The 19,573-nt window shown below is 47.2% G+C and overlaps 1 protein-coding gene across 3 annotated transcripts in view; it reads right to left on the bottom strand.

The window, feature by feature from the left end:
- DNAJC17 (DnaJ heat shock protein family (Hsp40) member C17) overlaps positions 1–19,573 on the bottom strand; it is a 28,835-nt gene that overhangs the window by 8,359 nt on the left and 903 nt on the right. For 2 of the 3 annotated variants that reach the window (XR_016440313.1, XM_090033418.1), the window contains exons 2-10: positions 12,460–12,529; positions 11,299–11,357; positions 10,296–10,383; positions 9,717–9,799; positions 8,234–8,327; positions 5,076–5,125; positions 4,455–4,532; positions 3,651–3,731; positions 2,893–3,021 (exon numbers count right to left, since the gene is read on the bottom strand). Coding sequence is in view for 2 of the 3 variants with exons in the window: in XM_090033418.1 (XP_089889544.1) it covers positions 2,893–3,021; positions 3,651–3,731; positions 4,455–4,532; positions 5,076–5,125; positions 8,234–8,327; positions 9,717–9,799; positions 10,296–10,383; positions 11,299–11,357; positions 12,460–12,529 (732 nt within the window). In the remaining variant the exon portion in view is untranslated. The remainder of the gene's footprint in view (positions 1–2,892; positions 3,022–3,650; positions 3,732–4,454; positions 4,533–5,075; positions 5,126–8,233; positions 8,328–9,716; positions 9,800–10,295; positions 10,384–11,298; positions 11,358–12,459; positions 12,530–19,573) is intronic. The other variant, XM_090033419.1, reaches the window with a different exon arrangement.

Genomic DNA, 19,573 nt, shown 5'->3' with positions numbered 1-19,573 from the left:
ACTGATGGCTCATGTTCATCTTGTGGTAAATCATGATCCCCACGTCCCAAAATTAGGGTTGGAAGGGGACCTCAGGAAGTTTAGTCCAAACCCCTGAGATTGCACCACCTCTCTGAGAAACCTGTTCCAGTGTTTTACTAACCTTTTAGTGAGAAAATTCTTCCTAATATCTAACCTAAACTTCCCTTGCTGCAGTTTGAGACTGTTGCTCCATTTTCTGTCATCTGCTACCACTAAGAACAGTCTAGCTCCATCCTCTTTTGAACCCCCTTCAGGTAGTTGAAGGCTGCTATTAAATCCCCTCTCAGTCTTCTCTTCTCTAGACTAAATATGTCCAGTTCCCTCAGCCTCTCCCCAGAAGTCATGTGTGTCAGCCCCCCAAACCATTTTTGTTGCCCTCCGCTGGACTGTCTCCAATTTGTCCACATCCTTTCTGTAGTGGGGGCCCAAAACTAAACACGGTATTCCTGAAGTGGCCTCATTAGTGCTGAATAGAGGACAATAATCACTTCCCTGGACCTACTGGCAACACACCTACCAATGCAGCCCAGTATGCCATTAGCCTTCTTGGCAACAAGGGCATGCTGCTGGCTCATTCAGCTTACTGAAACCCCCAGGTCCTTTTCTGCAGAGCTGCTGCCCAGCCAGTCAGCCCCCAGCCTGTACTGGTGCATGAGATTGTTCCATGCTAAGTGCAGAACTTTGCATTTGTCCTTGTTGAACCTCATGAGATTTCTTTTGGCCCAGTCCTCCAATTTGTCTAGGTCACTCTGAATACTAGCCCTACCCTCCAGTGTATCTACTACTCTCCCCTCCAGCTTGGTGTCATCTGCAAACTGGCCGAGGATGCACTTTTTGTCTTTTTCCAGGGTCATTGATGCAGACATTGCACAAAACCAGCCTCAGGACTGACCCCTGGGGCACTCCACTTGATACCGGGTGCCAACTAGACATCGAGCCATTGATTATGGCTCCCTCTGAGCCAAATGCTCCAGCCAGTTTTCTTACAGTCCATTCATCCAACCTATATTTACTTAACCCATATGTCCTTGCCAAGCTGCTGGTTATAGTAGCAACATGGGGATGGATGGTGTGGAGGACATGCCAGTCTATGAATCTTATCATCAAGATAATCTATGTAGGTACTGCTGTTCTTTCATTTCTCCAGTCTCTAGACTTTAACAAGCACCTGGTCTTTAGGTTTCAATTGCATGAGCCCAGCATTCTCTACAATCTGGTGAACCAACCTCCCTAGACACGTTCTGAAGGCCTTCTGGCAAACTCACAGTAAGATGTTTGCTGTTGTTAGCAGGGGACATGTAGTTTAAGACAATGTTAAACATAGTATTTCAGAGGTCTGTTCTACTCACCACACTGTTTCTGATGGAAATATATACATATCAGATGGGACCCGAAACACTGGCCTACATTTTCTGTCTATCCTCATCTGAGCTCTGATGGCCAAAAAGACATACTGGAACAAGGAACTTCCTTATAAAAAGATGCACAGGATGTAACAGATATTCCTGGAGGCTCAGAGTTATAAAGGGGGCAAAGTATGTGGGACAGGAAAGAAAGGACAACTTCCATTATTTCTCCACTTAGACATGTACACTAACAGATATGAACAATGTGCACATATCACCATGACCAAGAGATAGGCATCCTTACCCTTGCTGCTGCATCGGTTAGTACAGTTAAGGATGTCCAGGGTTAGGGAGAGTATGTTAGAATAGATCAGTTAAAATAAAGTCACAAAAAAGGGAGTTCAGAGGCTCTAAGCTAAACACAGAATGTCTGTGCTTCTCAGTCAGCAGGAGGAAAACAGAGAAAGATAAAGTCATTTGAGCAGTTTGTGCCACATTTTGTACTTCCCCAGGGAAGAGATGTTTCAGCAAAAGGCTACTGGGTCAGTGAGACATTCCAAAAGCCAACTAGGAAGTACAGGCTGAGATAGAGAAAACTTTTACGCTGGCGTAACTGGCATTATACCAGTGTAAAAGGGTAGTGGATAGACATGCACATCCCCAGTCCAGTGTAGTGTAACTCCTGAAAGAACCTGAGGAAACACTACTGGCATGAATTATACTGACTTTTTCCTATCTGCTTGCATCCTGGAGTAGCTGTATGTAGAAGGCAGACAGATTGTTACCTACTTCTCTGCCACTGCATGTCTGCCTGTTCCTAATACCAGTGCAATTTATATCACTGCCCAAAACCAATGTAAATTAGCGCAGGGTGTGTATGCGTCTGTCCAGGTCTCCAAGGCCCCTAACTAGGACTTTCTCATTAAACTCTTTTGGGAAGGAATATATCTTATCACACAGAAAATTAAGTGCCACACTGGGTTAAACCAATGGTTCATCTAACCCCGTATCCTCTATCTGACAGTGGCAGTAGTAGATGCTTCAGAGCACTGGGAACCAACATTTTTGGCAGGCATGCCTCAAATTCAGCCCAAGTGCCACTCTGATCCCCTTCCTCTTTTTTCTGCTCCCTACCCAATGCAGTGTGTGCTACACAGAAAGGCTTCCCATGATACCCGGGGCACATGTGCTGCAGGTTAGTCATCCCTACTTTGGAAGGAAAAGTTATGAACAAGGCATGTCTAGAGTACTCTATCCCCACCCTGCCATACCCTCCCTAACATCCATCCTCATTAGTTTAGACATGAGGATTGTTAAGTTTTGTTTAATAGCTATAAATGGATCTATGCTCCACACACTGGTCTAACCCCTTGTAGAAACTCGTCATGCTATCTGCCTCTACAACCTCTCCTGGCTGAAGTTACTATGTGTCGAGTGAAAAAAAAAATGAATACTTCACCTTTTAAGCTTCATTGGTGTTGCTATCCAAGTAGGTTTAACAGTCAGTGGCCTGCATTCTCCTTACCTGGGAAGTCCAAGGCTGATTAGTACTGCCAGGAAACGTGGTGTTGGGATTGTTCTGTGGCTGGCCCTCTAGCCAGGAGATTTTTAGAGGATTATTTATCAGACCAGCTTCATTCTTCACTGCCATTTCCTATCAATGAGAACATTTGTCCATCACTATCTGAATTTCAGACCCCATTCATTCTAAACTCACTTTTTCAGTTTCAACCCAAAATCTAGGCCACGTAGAGCACTAAACTGAGAATAACTTATCCACAGCTGCTATAGTATCCTTACAGGAAGTCCACACCAGTGTCAGACAGGGAGACTTATGACAATCAGTGCATTTGATAAACAGAATATATACTTGTTTTGATCTAAGGAATAAAAGAATAGACCCAGTCCTCATGCTGTGTATATTAGAGTAGGAGGGCTGCTTGGCTGAGAATTTACTGCTCATGGCAGGTCAGTCTGACAGGGGAAAATAAAGATTTTAAACCAGAATTAACCAGATTACACATGCACATCTAGTCCTGTAATCCACCTCCTAATAGCAGCTACTACAAAATGTGTAAGTGAACTGGAAATTAGGTTTTAGGATTTCTGCTCCCATTTAGCCTAGACTCCAGTGATATGTTTCTGCACAGTCTTGCCTGTAAATGCACTACAGTATAACCACCATTACTAGACTGGTTATAGCAGTAGTAACAGCATCCATATCGTATAGCCCTCCTCCAGTCTTCCCAAGGGTGTAAACCTGAGGTCTCCTGCTCAACTTACAGCAGCCTTAACTGACACAAATTCCACAACCGCACTCCCAGTCTTCTTACTTGAGATCACCAAATTGAGTACTTCACCATACTGTTAGAACCAATAAGAAAAGACGGGGCTATTACAAATCCAACTGAGAAGCAAGACACATCACTGTGAAACATGACCAAAAGCTACAGCTGCTCCAGTTCAAGCATGTCTTTATGCAGACTGATGGAGGAGCTCTAGCTGTCAGGGATAAGGGCCAGGACAAGATATCAGCTCCCCCACAAAGAGTCATTTTAAGAAATGTATGGATATAGCTATGAGGTAGGTCAGAGGTACACTCTCTGCTCCTGACAAGATGCATTGTAGGGCAGTGGAGTAGGAGGGGCTGCTTGGCTGAGAATTCATAGCTCCTGGCAGGTCAGTCTATACCATCAGGACTCAGGGAAAAATAAAGATTGTAAATCAGAATTAACCAAATTACACATGCCGATCTAGTCCTGTAATCCACCCCCCAACTGTAGCTACTACTAAATGTTTAAGTGAATGGGAAAATAAATCCTAATTCTAATCTTTATACATGGTTACCAAAGAAGCCAGAACCACTGTAGGGAAAGGTGTATGAATGTGAGCCTGGGCACAGTTCAGCTGACAAATCTATAATGACAGCCTTTATAAGTGGTGTGAGAGGGAGAAAGGTACACAAGGAGGAACAATTAGAGCTACTCTGGTTATATATGTAACTGCCACCAGAATTTTCTGCCCTTTCTTACAGCATCATGGTTGGGGAAAAGTCAAGCGGTAGAAAAGAGCATCTCAGAACAGGACCTTCTGCAGGATTCGCAGGAGAACTTCTTCTGAATATCCACCCTTGGTCTCATCATCTTTCTTGCATTTCCATCTTAGCTAGGAAAAGGAGTTGGAAGTTAATTTCGTCTACTTCAGTGCACTCTGCATACAGCTGTTGTAGGCTGCAGAATAAACCACAGCCTGCCAATGACAACTGTACTCAATGTTGCTGATATAGAACACACAAATTAAAGGAAAAAAACTTATACAGCAGGGAAGGGAGAAATAACTCCCAGTGAAAGAGCTCACACTGTACAGCACCTGAAATGATTTTTCTCTGGGTAATGAGATGTTTGCAGTGCCTGAAGCACAGCCACCAGAATTCCAAGCACAGACCTACCGGTTTCTATGTCAGACACCAGGGGGAAAAAGTGGGGAAAGGACTTTTTTTTCTTTTTTTAAGAGGAAACCTATCTGAAGCCATCTATCAGCATCAAGAGCACTAGGCAGAGAATCTCAGCTCTCTCCCAGACTGGAGATATCCCTGTTTGGAAAACAGCTGAGATGCTCCTTCTGGAAGCAAGTGCCCATTGGTTTCCAATGTAGCAAAGGCTAGTAGCCAGTTTTCTCACCTGGCCTGATTTTTAAGGAATGTCTTACTTTGAGTTTGGGAGTCACTTTGCCTTCTGCTCCATTCCCTTCTTGTTTGCCTAGAAAGAGGAAGAAAAAGAGCGTATGGCATAAGGGCAAACAGAAACACCACACAACATGTCAGAATATATGGCCAATGTACTGGTCATTCTGTCGAGCAGCTGGGGGGGCACTCTTCACCTCTACAGTCTTCTACTGTGGCTGAGAATGGTTCACTACCATAAGAAGGCCCCCTAGCATCAACCAGATGCTGGTAGCTGCCAGTATGTTTTATATCTTGTTGCCCAGATTTGCCTTGATCAAAACCAGATGTCACAAAGACAAATACAGGCAGTGTAGGACCCTGTGCTCCTACAACAGTTCCCCATAATTGAAGCTCCACTATGAAGTAATTGTGAAAATATGGAAAACAAAATTAAAACTAATATTGATTGGGAATATCTGTTGTGCAGAGTTATGCCAGCAATACCTTGCTCTTAATTTCCCCTTATTTTCATCTTAATCTCTGACCATCTCCTCTCAATTTCCCATCTGTACAAAAAGTTTCTGCTGGATCGTGGAAGAGAAATTAGCTCATCTCCAGTGTCACCTCCAGTGACTTCCAGTGTTTATATTTTTTTTCCTTCCACACAAGATCAATCATTGCTGTGAACTAACCCTATCCCCTGCTAGAATGGAAGGAGCATGAAGTGAGGAGCCCAGCAATCTCCCTAGTAAATTTCCCTCTCAACCTGGGAATGGTCTAACTCATTCAGATCAGATCAGTACTTTCTGAATCATACACAGCACTGTATTTTGAGTCCAGGGGACAGAGTGTTAAAGAAGTAAGTAAGGAATTGCTCTACAGGTATATGGTTCAGGTGGAAGATTCAGGTATATATAAGGAGGCAACACAAGGGTTGTGGACAAAACTCAGTGTAACGGGGAGCTCCTGTTACTTTAAGGCATAAACAACAGCAGGGGGATCCTCAGGTGGGGGCTGAAGGAGAACAGGTCCCCAGGGATTTACAAGCGAGGCATGCCTATTGCAAATGCTGCAGCAGCACAATAAAGCAGACCCTGCATGGGCAGCAGAGTGCCTACTGCAGTGCTAGCCACTCAGTAACAGTTCTGCAAAGCAGAACCCAGCACAGCATTCAAGGCACTACTAAAATGACTAGACCAGCAGCAGCAGGCTACCCTTGAGATCAGTAAGTAAGCCTAATTAGGGTACACCTGCAGACTGCCCAGGGGAGTCACTTACCTGCAAAGGGGCAGGGCCTGGGGGAGACAAACCCAGGGCAGGTAGTCTAGCCTCAGGTGCTGAAGGGTAAGGAGCTCTGCTGCAAGCTGGCTGGCCAGATGACTGACTGAGACCCACCAAGCAAGGAGCTGAGTGAGGGCTGGTAGGGGACTGAGACCCAGGATGAAGAGAGAGTTTAAGAGATGGCCAGCAGACAGACAGTTGTGTTGGAGGCAGAGTGCCTATGTTTTTCTATTTGAGTTTTGACTGATGGTTTGGGTTTGAGACTACTGGGGAGGTGAAGGTCCCGGCCGTGCCCGAGAAGCACACGACTACCTTAAGCTCGGCCAGGGGGTGGGATTCAAATTGTGAGTATAGTAGAGACAGGGCAAGGGCCAGTGCCCAAGCAGGACAAAAGCCAGGACCAGGGACTGTAGCCCAAGATGGGTGAACTAGCCTAGGAGAGGTGAGAACCAGGGTCAGGGACTGGTAGCCCAGGAGAGATGAGATCAGCCCAGAGGAGCAGAGACCAGGAACAGAGTCCCACCAGCCCCAGAAGGGCAAATTCTGCGGCCAAAGGCTCAGAGTGAGAGACCCAAGGGCCAGAGACACTGTAGACTGACAGGGCTGAGGCTGAGACAGCCAGACCCGGAGCAGTGGGTCAGGGCTGGAGACTTGCAGCCAGACAAAAGAGGCTAAAGCCAAAGGGGCTGAGGTCTCTACAAGGAATAGAACTGAACGTGTGCTGAGTAACAACTGTGAGACATGGGCATGGCTGTAGGGGAGGCCAGAGCTGTGAACAGCCCATGAGGCAACAGGTACCCTGGTTGGTATGTACAGGCCAGGAGGGCCAACTATGAGGATGGGATTGGGACCTGCGACATCTGAGAGGGATTTGCTGGTAGGAAGATAGTTTGAAGCTCACTCTAGGACCCTTGAGCAGCTGCCCTTAAAAAAAAAATCAATTAATCAAGACATGGCAGGAAGGAGAGCAGGGAGGGTACCTTAGAACTAGAGCCAAACAGGAGCCGCATGATCGTTAAGGGGCATCAGGGCTGCCCTAGGAGCACTGGCATTGTTACACTCAGTTATTGGTGCATAAGGGAACTACTTGCTGTACCCAAGGTGCCATGAATATTTAGGAGCTGACCACTTTAAGCACATAAACTTTCTTTCCTCAGAAAGCAGTGCAAGAGGTAGGGAAAGGAGCTCAGGAGTGAAGTGTCTTGAACTTAAAACGTTGCTGATTTCCTGTTGCATGTAAGAGTGTGTGCATGTATGTGGGGGAGGAACAAACACCTGCATATGAAAGATCAGAGAAGTAAGTACCAGGCACACCTGGGACTGCAGTTTACATAACTGACCTTCCATATGTTGAGCCTCTCTAGGTGATAGACACCACACACCACTTCTGAGGAGCAGTGGTGGCTTTCATAAGTAATTAGTGTCCTAACCCCTTGGCAAACTAGAACTGCTCTCCTGGTTGTTTAAACTGTGCAGGGCCAGCAGGGAGAGGGTGAATGCCTGTAACTGATTCATATCCCACTTTAGATTATCTTCCAAGCTCTACAGCAGGGAGCCCCTTTGGCACTGACTAAGCCCCTTTGGCACTGACTAAGCCCCTTTGGCACATCCAGGTTCAAAGTATCATAAAGAATGTGTTTGCATTCCCAGAAAATGGAAAAGGAAGTGGGGTGCAGAAGATGGCAAAGAACTTTATTTCTCCTCCTCCAGTGCACTGGATCATCAAGCTCATGTGGGAGGCATTCCAGCAGGACTATTAGTACCACCTACCTCCACACGCAATTCTCATCAGGATGCTATACAGAAAGCTGAGATGTGTGTGGTGCGTAGGGAGTGGTGCCCCTGAACGTTAACTCAAGAAAATTTGGGGGCTTGTGAAGCATTTCGTTTGGACAAAGGCTCCAATCTCATCTGCCCATACCTTGGACTCGCTCTCTCTCAAGCCGGATCTGTTCCTGAATGAGCCTCTGCTGCTCTTCTAACTGCCTGGAGCCCTCTTCGCGCAGACGTATGATCTGTAGCCAAAGCAAAAAGTTAACAAATAAGGTGCACATATAAGCCAGTTACATCAGTGTAACTTACCTATAACTTATATTGCCTGTAGGTCAGGGTGAGAGCACACAGACAACCAGCAATTCTGTTTTAACCCCATGGTAAGTGAAAGCTAAACTATTAACCCTTTTACCCCTTTTCCACTAAGGGCTCAGCTAAGATTCCTTCCCCAAACATCTGGGGCCAGGATTATCTCATATCAACACCCCTCTTCCTATGGGCTCACAGAATCACTTATTCCCAAAGGCTTTGTTCTAAGCCATACTTCATGCAAATTTATAGAATCATTGAAAATTAAGGTAGGAAGGGACCTCAGGAGTCCAGGGGTTGGACATGCAGTCCAATCCCCTGCTCAAAGTGGGACCAGCCCTGACTAGATCCCAGGTCTTATAAACCTCCAAGGATGGAGGTTTCACAACCACTCTGGGTAACTTGTTCCAGTGCTTTATTACCCTCCTTGTGAGACCATTCTTCTTTATATCTAATGTCAACTTCCCTTGCTGCAACTTGTTCTGTCACTGCCACCACTGAGAATAGTCTAGCTCCATCCTCTTTAGTTGAAGGCTGCTATTAAATCCACTCTTAGTCTTCTTCTCCAGACTAAAAAAGCCCAGTTCCCTCAGCTTCTCCTTTTAAGTCATGTGCCCCAACACCCTAACCATATTCATTGCCCTCCATTGGAGTCTGTCCAATTTATCCACATCCTTTCTGTAGCAGGGGGGCCCAAAACTGGACATAATGTGCCAGATGTGATCTCATCAGTGCCAAATAAAGAGGAAAAATCACTTCCCTCAATCTGCTGGCAATGCACGCGGCCCAGTAGCTGTAAGCTTTTTTTGGCAATAAGGGCACACTGTTGGCTCATATTCAGCTTACTGTCTACTGTAACCCCCCAGGTCCTTTTCTGCAGAGTTGCTGCCCAGCCAGTCAGCCCCCAGCCTGTACTGGTGCATGGGATTGTTCCATCCTAAGTCCAGCACTTTGCACTTCTCCATATTGAACCTCATGAAATTTGTTTTGGTCAAATCCTCCAATTTGTTGAGGTCTCTCTGAAACCTAGCCCTACCCGCCAGCATATCTACTACTTCCCCAGCTTGATGTAATCTGCAAACTTGCTGAGGGTGCACTCTATCCCATCATCCAAGTCATTGATGAAAACCTTGAACAAAACTGGCCCCAGGACCAACCCCTGGGGCACTCCACTTGAGACTGGATGCCACCTAGACAGTCATTGATTACTACCCTTGGAGCTTGATGACCCAGGTCTAAGCTCACCATCATGGCTATGTGCCCAAACGGTCTTGCCCACATTTCTGCTATGAGTGGATCAACCCACAAATGGTTCCCATTACCTCTTGCTCTAATGTCCTGGTTATTTGGAGCTCTTCCTCTTCGCTTACACGAGCTTGGGCTTCTCGTTCCCGGGCTTCAAGGTCTGGAAAAAACATTTCCAGCTATTGCCACAGTGGTCTACAAAGCCAAGTGACATGTCACCAGGAGCCAAAACTCTCTACCTATACTTGGCTGTTCTTATTGTTCCTGCCCTCAACTCTCTTCCTGAACGGTGGTCCCAACCTCCCATTTACATCCATGTTCAGCAATGTGCAACTTGCATCATTAATTCAGCAAAACAAGTCCCACATGTTTAGGAGTTTGGAATACAGAACCTGAGGATCCCTTCTTGGATCCCATAATTCTATGAAAACTCAAAAAAGGCTTCAACCCATCCCCCTTCTGCTGTTTGCAGGGGTTGATCCGGGGGGAAATCTGAACAACCAGAGTTCCACAAGGAATGACACAAGAGTTCAGCCACTTTAGGGAAACGAAGTTTAATGGGAAATAGAGAATTCTAGGGGTGGAAGAAGTGCAAAAATCTCCCATTGCCTTGGACTTTATCCCATGGAAGAAGGGAGCAGTCTCGATTTTCATACCAAGTTTCACTTTTTTCCTTCTGTCGTCAAGTTTTTGAGTCCTTTCTGCTGCCTGCTTCTTCGCTTTTCTCACTCTGTCATACGCTGCCTGTTTAAAAGAACAGCAGAAAGGATGACATGCTGTAAAACTTGGGGGAGAAAGTGAGGAGTGACAGTTACATTGTAAAACTGAAGGTAGAGGTTTTTTCCACCTAGTGCTGAGGGCTTTCATGAAAACAAACTGGATGTCAGCTCAGGTACTCAGAAAACAGAAGAACAAAACAGGACTGACCACTTCAAGATGTAGCATGGAAAGGTGAAGTGGAAAGGGTGCCAGACCCAGAAATTATCCTAAAATAATTTTGAGCGAAACCATGACCCACCTTCAGAAGTGAGATCATTTTGGTTTCCTGAGCCAGCTATAAGCAACCATTGGTGGCAATGGCACAAAATGGATCAGAATAATTATTTCATTTACATCTGTTGGTGACAGATTGGAGTTTGCTTACAGCAAAGTAAAGAGAAATGCACCTTGAAATTAAAGAATCCACTGCTTAGTTCTTCATAAGTCTAACCATGACTGTGGAGACAGCAGTTGGGGATCAAAAGAAATTGCAGGTATTCAGTCTCTGAATCGAAGCTTTGCTGTTTGCTGTTGTTAGCAGGGGACATGTAGTTTAAGACAATGTTAAACATACTATTTCAGAGGTCTGTTCTACTCAGCACACTGTTTCTGATGGAAATATATACATATCAGATGGGACCCGAAACACTGGCCTACGTTTTCTGTCTATCCTCATCTGAGCTCTGATGGCCAAAAAGACATACTGGAACAAGGAACTTCCTTATAAAAAGATGCACAGGATGTAACAGATATTCCTGGAGGCTCAGAGTTATAAAGGGGGCAAAGTATGTGGGACAGGAAAGAAAGGACAACTTCCATTATTTCTCCACTTAGACATGTACACTAACAGATATGAACAATGTGCACATATCACCATGACCAAGAGATAGGCATCCTTACCCTTGCTGCTGCATCGGTTAGTACAGTTAAAGCCTGAGACAGCTGGTGGAAGACTTCCGCTGGGGATAGAGAGGGAAAAAAAAACATATAAGACACAGAAAACCAAGTAAACAATTCACAGGATTTCTGGATAAGTCTTTGAACAAGTAACCTTCATGCAAAAGTTCTAGAGAATTTGAGAGAAAAGAATAGCCTCTCCACAGCATTTATAGGCTGACAGACAGCAAGGGCATCTGGAATTTAGTCCTATGCGTGATTAACAAAGCTTCTGTTTAAAAGAAAAAGAAAAGTTTCCAGACTACCTGACTGTGATGGAAATCTTGAATATATGAATTAAAAAGTGCGAGTCCCCCCATTCATATCAAACTTAATATCATATTTAAGAGTTATTAACAGTCAAACCTAAAGGCAAGTATTCACACTGTTAACTCTCTTAATTCTTGATCATTTTACCTAAAGGAACTAACTGATGTACTTATCCCACCACCTCAGGTTGCTTCTCTTGCCTACTCATATGTTGAAAGCCTATCTTCCTGTTACCCATTCACTGAACCTCATGTCTTCTCTGACAGCCTTTTCACTGGAATTATCAGTTTGAAAAGTCTGTGGCACAGCAAGCTAAAATTTAGCTGAATTCAATATCTTGACAAAGAGCAGAAGCTATAGCATACATAGCATTAATTCATTTTCATGTTTAAAATAGTTAAGGTTTGATTCATCTGAATGTAAGTGCAGAATGCAGGGACCCTGCCCACAACTTAACTCTACTTTGCTCAACATACAGTGACTTGCATCTAACAGGGATACAACCCCCTGATAACAGGCACTTCCAGAACATAAACAACAGGATATCAACTTTCCATTAGAATAGAGATAGAGAGTTTTCCTATCTACGGGGAGATTTCCAAGAACAGAAATGAGAATTGTATGTAGCTTCCATTTGAGCTGCACATTTAGCCTCAGGACTCAGTTGCCTTGTGCTGCTGAACATGTCTCCTGCCCACCAACACATGTGGACACACTGCATGATGCACAGAGGTTTCCAGGGGTTACGGTCAAAAGTAGAGCTGTGCTACAGCAAACAAATATGGACATTCCCTGTATCCATGCAGCTGGGACTGACAGGGAGAACCTGTTTGTATACACACAGATTGATCTTACCTGCTTTAGGATTATCTGGGTTCTTATCTGGATGGCAAGTCAGGGCCTTTTGTCTGTAGGCTTTCTTAACCTGTAGGAGCCAGAAAAGAGATTCACTGATCAGAATGACTCTCCAGAGTGAGAGGTATCCATGGCAAAAGCATTGTATGTAATTTTTAAAAAAATTTTCTAATCAAGTGCATGGATTTTATTTAAATTCATGCACATCACTTAAATAAATGAATTACAGTGAAGGGCCAACACACACTACAGGGCTGAAAGATTTAGAAAATAATAATAAAAGGCATAAGGAAACAACTGGTAGCTAGCTAATTACAAGAAAATATCCTTCTGCAACAACAGGAGGCTGTTTAAGGGCCAACATGCAACCTCCCTGTAGCAGTATCTTTGCTGATTAACATCGTATTGCAACAAAAAAGCATTCCAGTCCAAGATGCCAAGTACTCAGGGAGCCACATCTGAAACCAAAATGAGTTTCTGAAGGATAGAAATTTCACTCCTACATATAGCATGTTACAGTGATACAAATCTCAGGGTCAGAAATAACTAGAATAGCATAGCCAAGACCAGGCCTAATTAACTGACTGGAAGACTGTATCTCAGTGTAAGGTGGAAGAGGGGCGGGGGGGGGGCGGGGGGAATAGCACGTAACATACGGTGCAAGAGTTTGGCAGGGAAAAGAAATCCTGGCCAAAATATGTAGTATTAGTAACTGCCATAAATCTAGCTAGGGAGACAGTGCTATAGAGATGTTGAACATACAGTATTTCTGACACTTCAGAGTCAAGTCAACAACAGTTTTTTAGACTAAGTCACTGAGCAGGATGTTAATCATCTGAGTTCTCTTTACCATTTGAAAATGCTATGTGCAAGAAAAGAAATGCTACAAGAAAGAAGAACAGTGTCTGTATAACTGCAACAGAGGCCTTTGACAAACTGGAAAAAGGACACCTGTTGTACTCAGACACCACCTGGTGGACAAAAATGAGAGGCTAACAACATAAGAGAGGGCTGTGGCAACCTCTGGCCCATGGGCCACATCTGGCCCACTGAGCTTTTGAGTCATGGCGTCTGTGATGGAGTTCTCCCTGAACTGTAACACAGCTGGGAGCCCGAGGCAACAGCACAGGAGGGCTCTCTCTGCGCTGTGCCAGAGCCAGGTGGCAGGGAGAAGCAAAGAAGTAAGCCAGGCCTGGTCTACCTGCCTCAGACCTGAGCTGGGTCATTCCAACCCCCTGCCGGAAAACATTGCTGATCCCTGCAATAGCCCTTTATCGAGAACCTATTGGCAAGACCCCACTAAACAAAGTAAAGTCTTCTCAAATGATAAATTATCCACACCATGGACAGTCAAAAGACCTTTCCCATATAATGACCTCAGTGGGGGCTTCCAAACACCTGGCCCACCAGATTATAACAACTCTCCCTCACCACTGCTTTGATGAACAAAGGTCGCCCAGACATCTGAGTTACTTCAGGTATTTGAAACAAAGCTCGCGCCCAGCGCCAGGAACACTGCTGCTGCCGCTGGCCCAAGGCAGCAGTGGCAGCCTCCTGCCATTTGGTGTGCAGATCTGTCTATCCTCGCCTGGCAGTGGGGGCTTTCCTCCACGCCCAGCAGCAGGTTCTGCCAAGCTTCTCCTGCAGCTCAGCCCCAAGGGGTGAGCCCGAAGCTGGCACGGGGCCCAGGCTAGCAGCAGCAGCGGGTTATGAGCTGCCTGTGCCTGCTCTCTGGTGTTGCGTAGGAAAGGCAGGACAGTGGGAGCGGGCCCCTGATCTGCATGCTGGATGACAGGAGGCTGCCACTGCTGCCTCGGGCCAGCAACAGCACCAATCTTCCTGGCACTGGGCACAGGCTGTGCCCAGCATCAGTCCCAGGCGACAGCAGCAGCCTCCTGTCATCTGGTGCGCAGATCCAGGGTCCCGCACCTCTGAGAGGAGTATGGCACAGTCCTGCAGCCCTCCCCTGATCTGTGCGCCAGATGACAGGAGGCTGTCGCTGCGGGCTGGGAAGCCAAGTAAGCCCAGCTTTGAAACTTGAAATGTTTTGAGTGCCCTTGTTTTGTTTCAAAGCTGTTTCAAAGGCTTTTGTTTCATTTCAATTTTGCTGTTTCAAGCTCGAAATGCATCAAAACAGCTTCGAAATGAAACACCAGGCAAAATTTCACACAGCCCTACTGCTCACATCACTTTAACAAGATTAACTCTGTTCAGCAGAAAACAGTTGGTATTTACAGTTTCCTTATTTCCTTTCTATAGGAGAGTCAGTTTCCCCACACAGGAAAATAAGGAAAAAGAAAAAGAAAGAAAACAGACACGCAATGGCGAAACCTCAATATCGACAAATAGACTGAAGAACAGGTATGGGACCTGAGGCTACTTTAAATCTATTGCGTTGCCAAAGAATATTTAAAAGTTTAACATTTCCCTCTCAAGGGCTGTAAACAAACACCAGAAGTGAAACTCTGCCCAAGTGAAGTCAATGGAAAGTTTGCTATTGACTTTAGTGGGACAAGGATCTCATCCCATGTACCTAAGACAAGGTGACAGAGGACATAACAGCAACTACAGGGCACACTACAATCAGCAAACACTATTAAGGAACACAATCAACAATGAGTAAGAATGAGCAATGCAACACTGGCAAAACTCCAAATGCCACGCTGGTTATTAATAAAAGGATCCCAGGCCAAACAAGAAAAATTACTTCACGCAATTAACAAGCCACCAATACCCAACAAACAGTTTCTAAAATACAGGTAATTATTTGAGGGGGTGGGGAGAAGGTAGGGGGAGAAAAAAGAAGGAGCATGCTAACCAGGCATTAAAAACATGTAGCCCCACAAGATATTCTGCTGTTCCTTTCATCACCAGGGAGGACTATTCTGTAGTTGCTCGGGGATGTAGGGGGGGTAGTTAGGAAGGCCAAGGCAGAGATGGAACTGGGACTAGCTTCCCAGATTAAGGACAATAAGAAGTCCTTCTTTAAATACATAGGGGGTAAAAAGAAGGTCCCGGGTAATGTGGGGCCCTTGCAGGACGCGATGGGAAACTTGGTCATCACACCAGCCGGCAAAGCTAACATGTTTATGATTTCTTTGCCTCCGTCTTCCTAAATAGGGACCAGAACAGCCACCTCCCTGCTGGGCCCCCCTCGGGCCCCACGGGAGGCACACCTGGGCCACAGGTTAGCGAGGATTTAGTTAGGGAGCTTCTGGAGGGGTTGGACGTATTCAAGTCAGCCGGCCAGGATGATCTCCACCCTAGAGTTCTAAAGGAACTGGCCGAGGTCATTGCAAGTCCCCTGGCACAACTTTACGAGCACTCATGGTGCTCTGGTGAGGTACCGGAGGACTGGAAGAGGGCCAACATGGTCCCCATCTTCAAAATAGGCAGGAAGGAGGACCCGGGAAACTATAGGCCGGTTAGTCCTACCTCGATCCTAGGCAAGCTGTTTGAGAAAATTAGGCTGGCACACATCCAGGAGGGGCCAGCAGGAGACTGCATGCTTAGGGGCAACCAACATAGGTTCATCAGCGGCAGGTCCTGTCAGACCAACCTGGTGGCCTTTTATGATCAGATCACCAGATCATTAGACGCAGGGGTAGCAGTGGATATAGTCTTCCTGGACTTCCAGAAGGCTTTTGACACTGTCTCTCACCCCGTTCTCATCAAGAAACTGGGGGGCTGTGGTGTAGACACCCACACAGTCAAATGGGTCGCCAACTGGCTGGAGGGCTGCACCCAGAGGGTGGTAGTGGATGGGTCCTTCTCAACCTGGAAGGACGTGGGCAGTGGGGTTCCGCAGGGCTCGGTCCTTGGGCCCGCAGTGTTCAACATCTTCATCAGTGATTTGGACGAGGGGGTAAAAAGCACCCGGTTCAAATTTGCTGATGACACTAAGATGTGGGGGGACATGGGCACACTAGAAGGACGCAACAGGCTACAATCAGACCTAGACAGGTTACAAGGGTGCGCAGACGAGAATAGGATGGGTTTCAACACAGACAAGTGCAAGGTGATGCACCTCGGGAGGAACAACCGGCACCATACCTACAGGTTAGGGAACTCCCCTCTTGTCAGCAGGGAGGCGGAAAAGGATCTGGGGGTCATCACTGACTCCAAGATGAACATGGGCCGGCAGTGTGGAGAGGCAGTCAGGAAGGCCAACCGCACCTTGGCATGCATCCACAGATGCATCTCAAGCAGGTCCAAAGAGGTGATCCTCCCCCTCTATGTGGCACTGGTCAGGCTGCAGTTGGAGTAGTATGTCCAGGTCTGGGAGCCACACATCAAGAGGGATGTGGACAGCATGGAGAGGGTCCAGAGGAGGGCCACTCGTATGATCAGGGGACAACAGGGCAGGCCCTATGAGGAGAGGCTACGGGACCTGAACCTGTTCAGCCTCCAAAAGAGAAGGCTGAGGGGGGATCTTGTGGCCTGTTATAAACTAGTCAGGGGGGATCATCAGGCATTGGGGGAGTCACTGTTCCCCCGAGCACCGCCAGGAGTGACCAGGAATAACGGTCACAAGCTGGCACAGGGTAGGTTTAGTTTGGATATCAGGAGGCGCTACTTCATGGTCAGGGCGGCTAGGGTCTGGAACCAACTTCCAAGAGAAGTGGTGCTGGCTCCTACCATGGGGGTGTTAAGAGGAGGTTAGATGAACATCTTGCTGGGGTCGTTTGACCCCAGTACTCTTTCCTGCCATGGCAGGGGGTCGGACTAGATGATCTGCTCAGGTCCCTTACGACCCTAGAAACTATGAAACGTTCAACCTTTGCTCCTGTGTTCCCAAAGAGGGAAATAGTACAGATTGGAAATAAGGACACTGCTTTATCACAGACAAGGCCACCAAGCCATGCACAAACTACAGCAACCCTGAGGCTGCTTTAATTTACACTGAGGCTGAGACAGGTCCCCATACAACCCTGGAGCCTAGGGAACAGCTGAGGTACCATAAAGCAGCCGGCTGCTTTCCTGATCTGGGGACAGCCACATGTGGAATGAAGAGCTGGACCCAAACCTACCTCTGGATCCTACCACTAGGCTGAGCAGAAGAGCAGCTACATTAGGTGCACTGTCACTTTGTATCCAGTCTGTGCTTTAGAGCAAACTGGCAGCCTGAAGGCATGAGGGGTTAACCTGTGCCAGCTGCTGTTTCCCCCATCCCTCCAGCTGGAGGTTCAGCCTCTTCCTTCTCACTCCAGCCACCCCCTTCCTGCCCTTGCCCAAAAGGGCAGGCAGAACTCATTTGTTCTAAACGCCGTGTACGGTGCTGAAGGATAAGTATCCTTCATCCCAGACCTCTCACCCTGAGACTTCGCATGCTCCCAAATCCATTGGCAGGCGTCCTATGTCCAGGTCCAAGCCCGGGGGTCTTGGGGTGCAGATGCCCCCAGATACTACAGGTAAGCCTCCTCCATCCCAGACTCTTTCATCTGGGGCTTCAGATACTCCCTACACTAGGTCTTACCCCACAAGCGGTGAAAAAGTAGGGTTGCCAACTCTGACTGAAGCTATCCCAGGAGATTTTTTTCCCCAACATGACATAATGTCATTAATAGGGGTCCACTGTTACAGATTTTTTGGGTTGGTGGCCAATTTTTAATGAGCCATATCGGCCAATACTGATCCGATTGCCGATATGCAGCTGGGCAGTTGTCTGACTGGTAAGTCTGCTGGGGGAAGGGGCGATGGGGGAGGGAGGGGACATGCGGGGGGCACAGATCGAGGCCCCCATGGTGAGGGAGGGAGTGGGGCTGGGACAGGCGCTACTGGGCAGAGTGTGAGATGGAACCAAGAGTGGCTTGTCTGGAGAGGAATGGGGGTGGCTTCTCCTGCTGTGTGCACCCTGGATTTGCTCATGAGGTGAGGGTGGGCTGCTGCTGCAGGCTGGGGCCGGGGTGGTCCTGGGCTATTCCAGGCGATGGGTGAGCCAGGCTGTACTCAAGGTGGGCTTTGGTGGAGCTGGGAGGCGCTGCAGCCACCCCAAAATTTGCCATAGTCCCTATCCCACTGTCACCACCACCCATACCGAGTGCAAATCTGGGGGCACATTTATAGATTGTTAGGGGCTGGAAGGGATCTTGTAGAACATCGGGTCCAGTCCCCCTGCACTAGGCAGGAAAAGACAACTGTGGTAAAGTGATCCCAGCAAGGTGACTATCCAGTCTCCTTTTGAAGATTTCCAGAATAGGTGACTGCACCACCACTGGAGGGAGTTTTTTTCCTGAAATTGAGCCTGAAGCAGCCTTCCAGGTGTTTGTATCCATTGCTCCTGGTCTTCCCCAGGGGTGCCCTGGTGAACAGCTGTTCACTGAGTTCTTGATGTATACCCCCCTAATGTAGCAGTAAGCTGCTACCAAGTCCCCTCTCAGCCTTCTCTTTGTAGAGGCCCAAGTCCCTCAGTCTTTCCTCATATGGCTTATCTTCCAAGTCCCTGGTCATACAGGTGGCTTTTCCCTGGACCTTCTCAAGTTTTTCCGCATCCTTGTTGAAGTGTAGTGCCCAGACTTGGACACAACACTCCAGCTGCAGCCTTACCAGTGTGGAGTACAGTGGGAGTATCACTTATTTAGTTTTCCATGAGATACAACGGTTAATGATTGCCAACGTGTTGTTTGCCCTGCTGGCCACAGCAGCGCACTGCTGGCTCATGTTCATGCAATGGTAGATCGCTACTTCTAGGTCTCTTTCCGCCATGGTGCAAGTCAAATTGTTGCCACCAAGCCTGTGGGTATTTTGGGGATTGTTTGCCCCCAGATAGAGCATCTTACACTTCTGGGTGTTGAACTTTATCTGGTTCTTGTCCACCCAACTCTCCAGCCTGTCCCATTCTGCCTGTGTCTGGAACCTATCTTCTAGCATGACCACACTCCCCCATAACTTGGTGTCATCTGCCCCACCCTGTAAGAGCCACTTGTGGCTCTGTCCTGCACTCCACCCTGGCTGTGCAGCACCTGCCCTTGCCCCTTCCCCAGCCCCACACCTTCCCTCACCATGGGGGCCTCGATCTGCCTCCACCCTACCCTGCCCCACCCCCGCCTTCACAACAGATTTACCAGCCAGACCCAGCGGCTTTCCACACCGTTGGGCTGAGCTCCTGGCCACC

Source organism: Crocodylus siamensis, chromosome 2 (assembly GCF_052110815.1).
Source record: "Crocodylus siamensis isolate JL-2025a chromosome 2, ASM5211081v1, whole genome shotgun sequence".
Classification (NCBI taxonomy): domain Eukaryota; kingdom Metazoa; phylum Chordata; order Crocodylia; family Crocodylidae; genus Crocodylus; species Crocodylus siamensis.
Note: the sequence above shows the minus strand (reverse complement) of the source record. Positions and strands in the feature narration are given on the sequence as shown.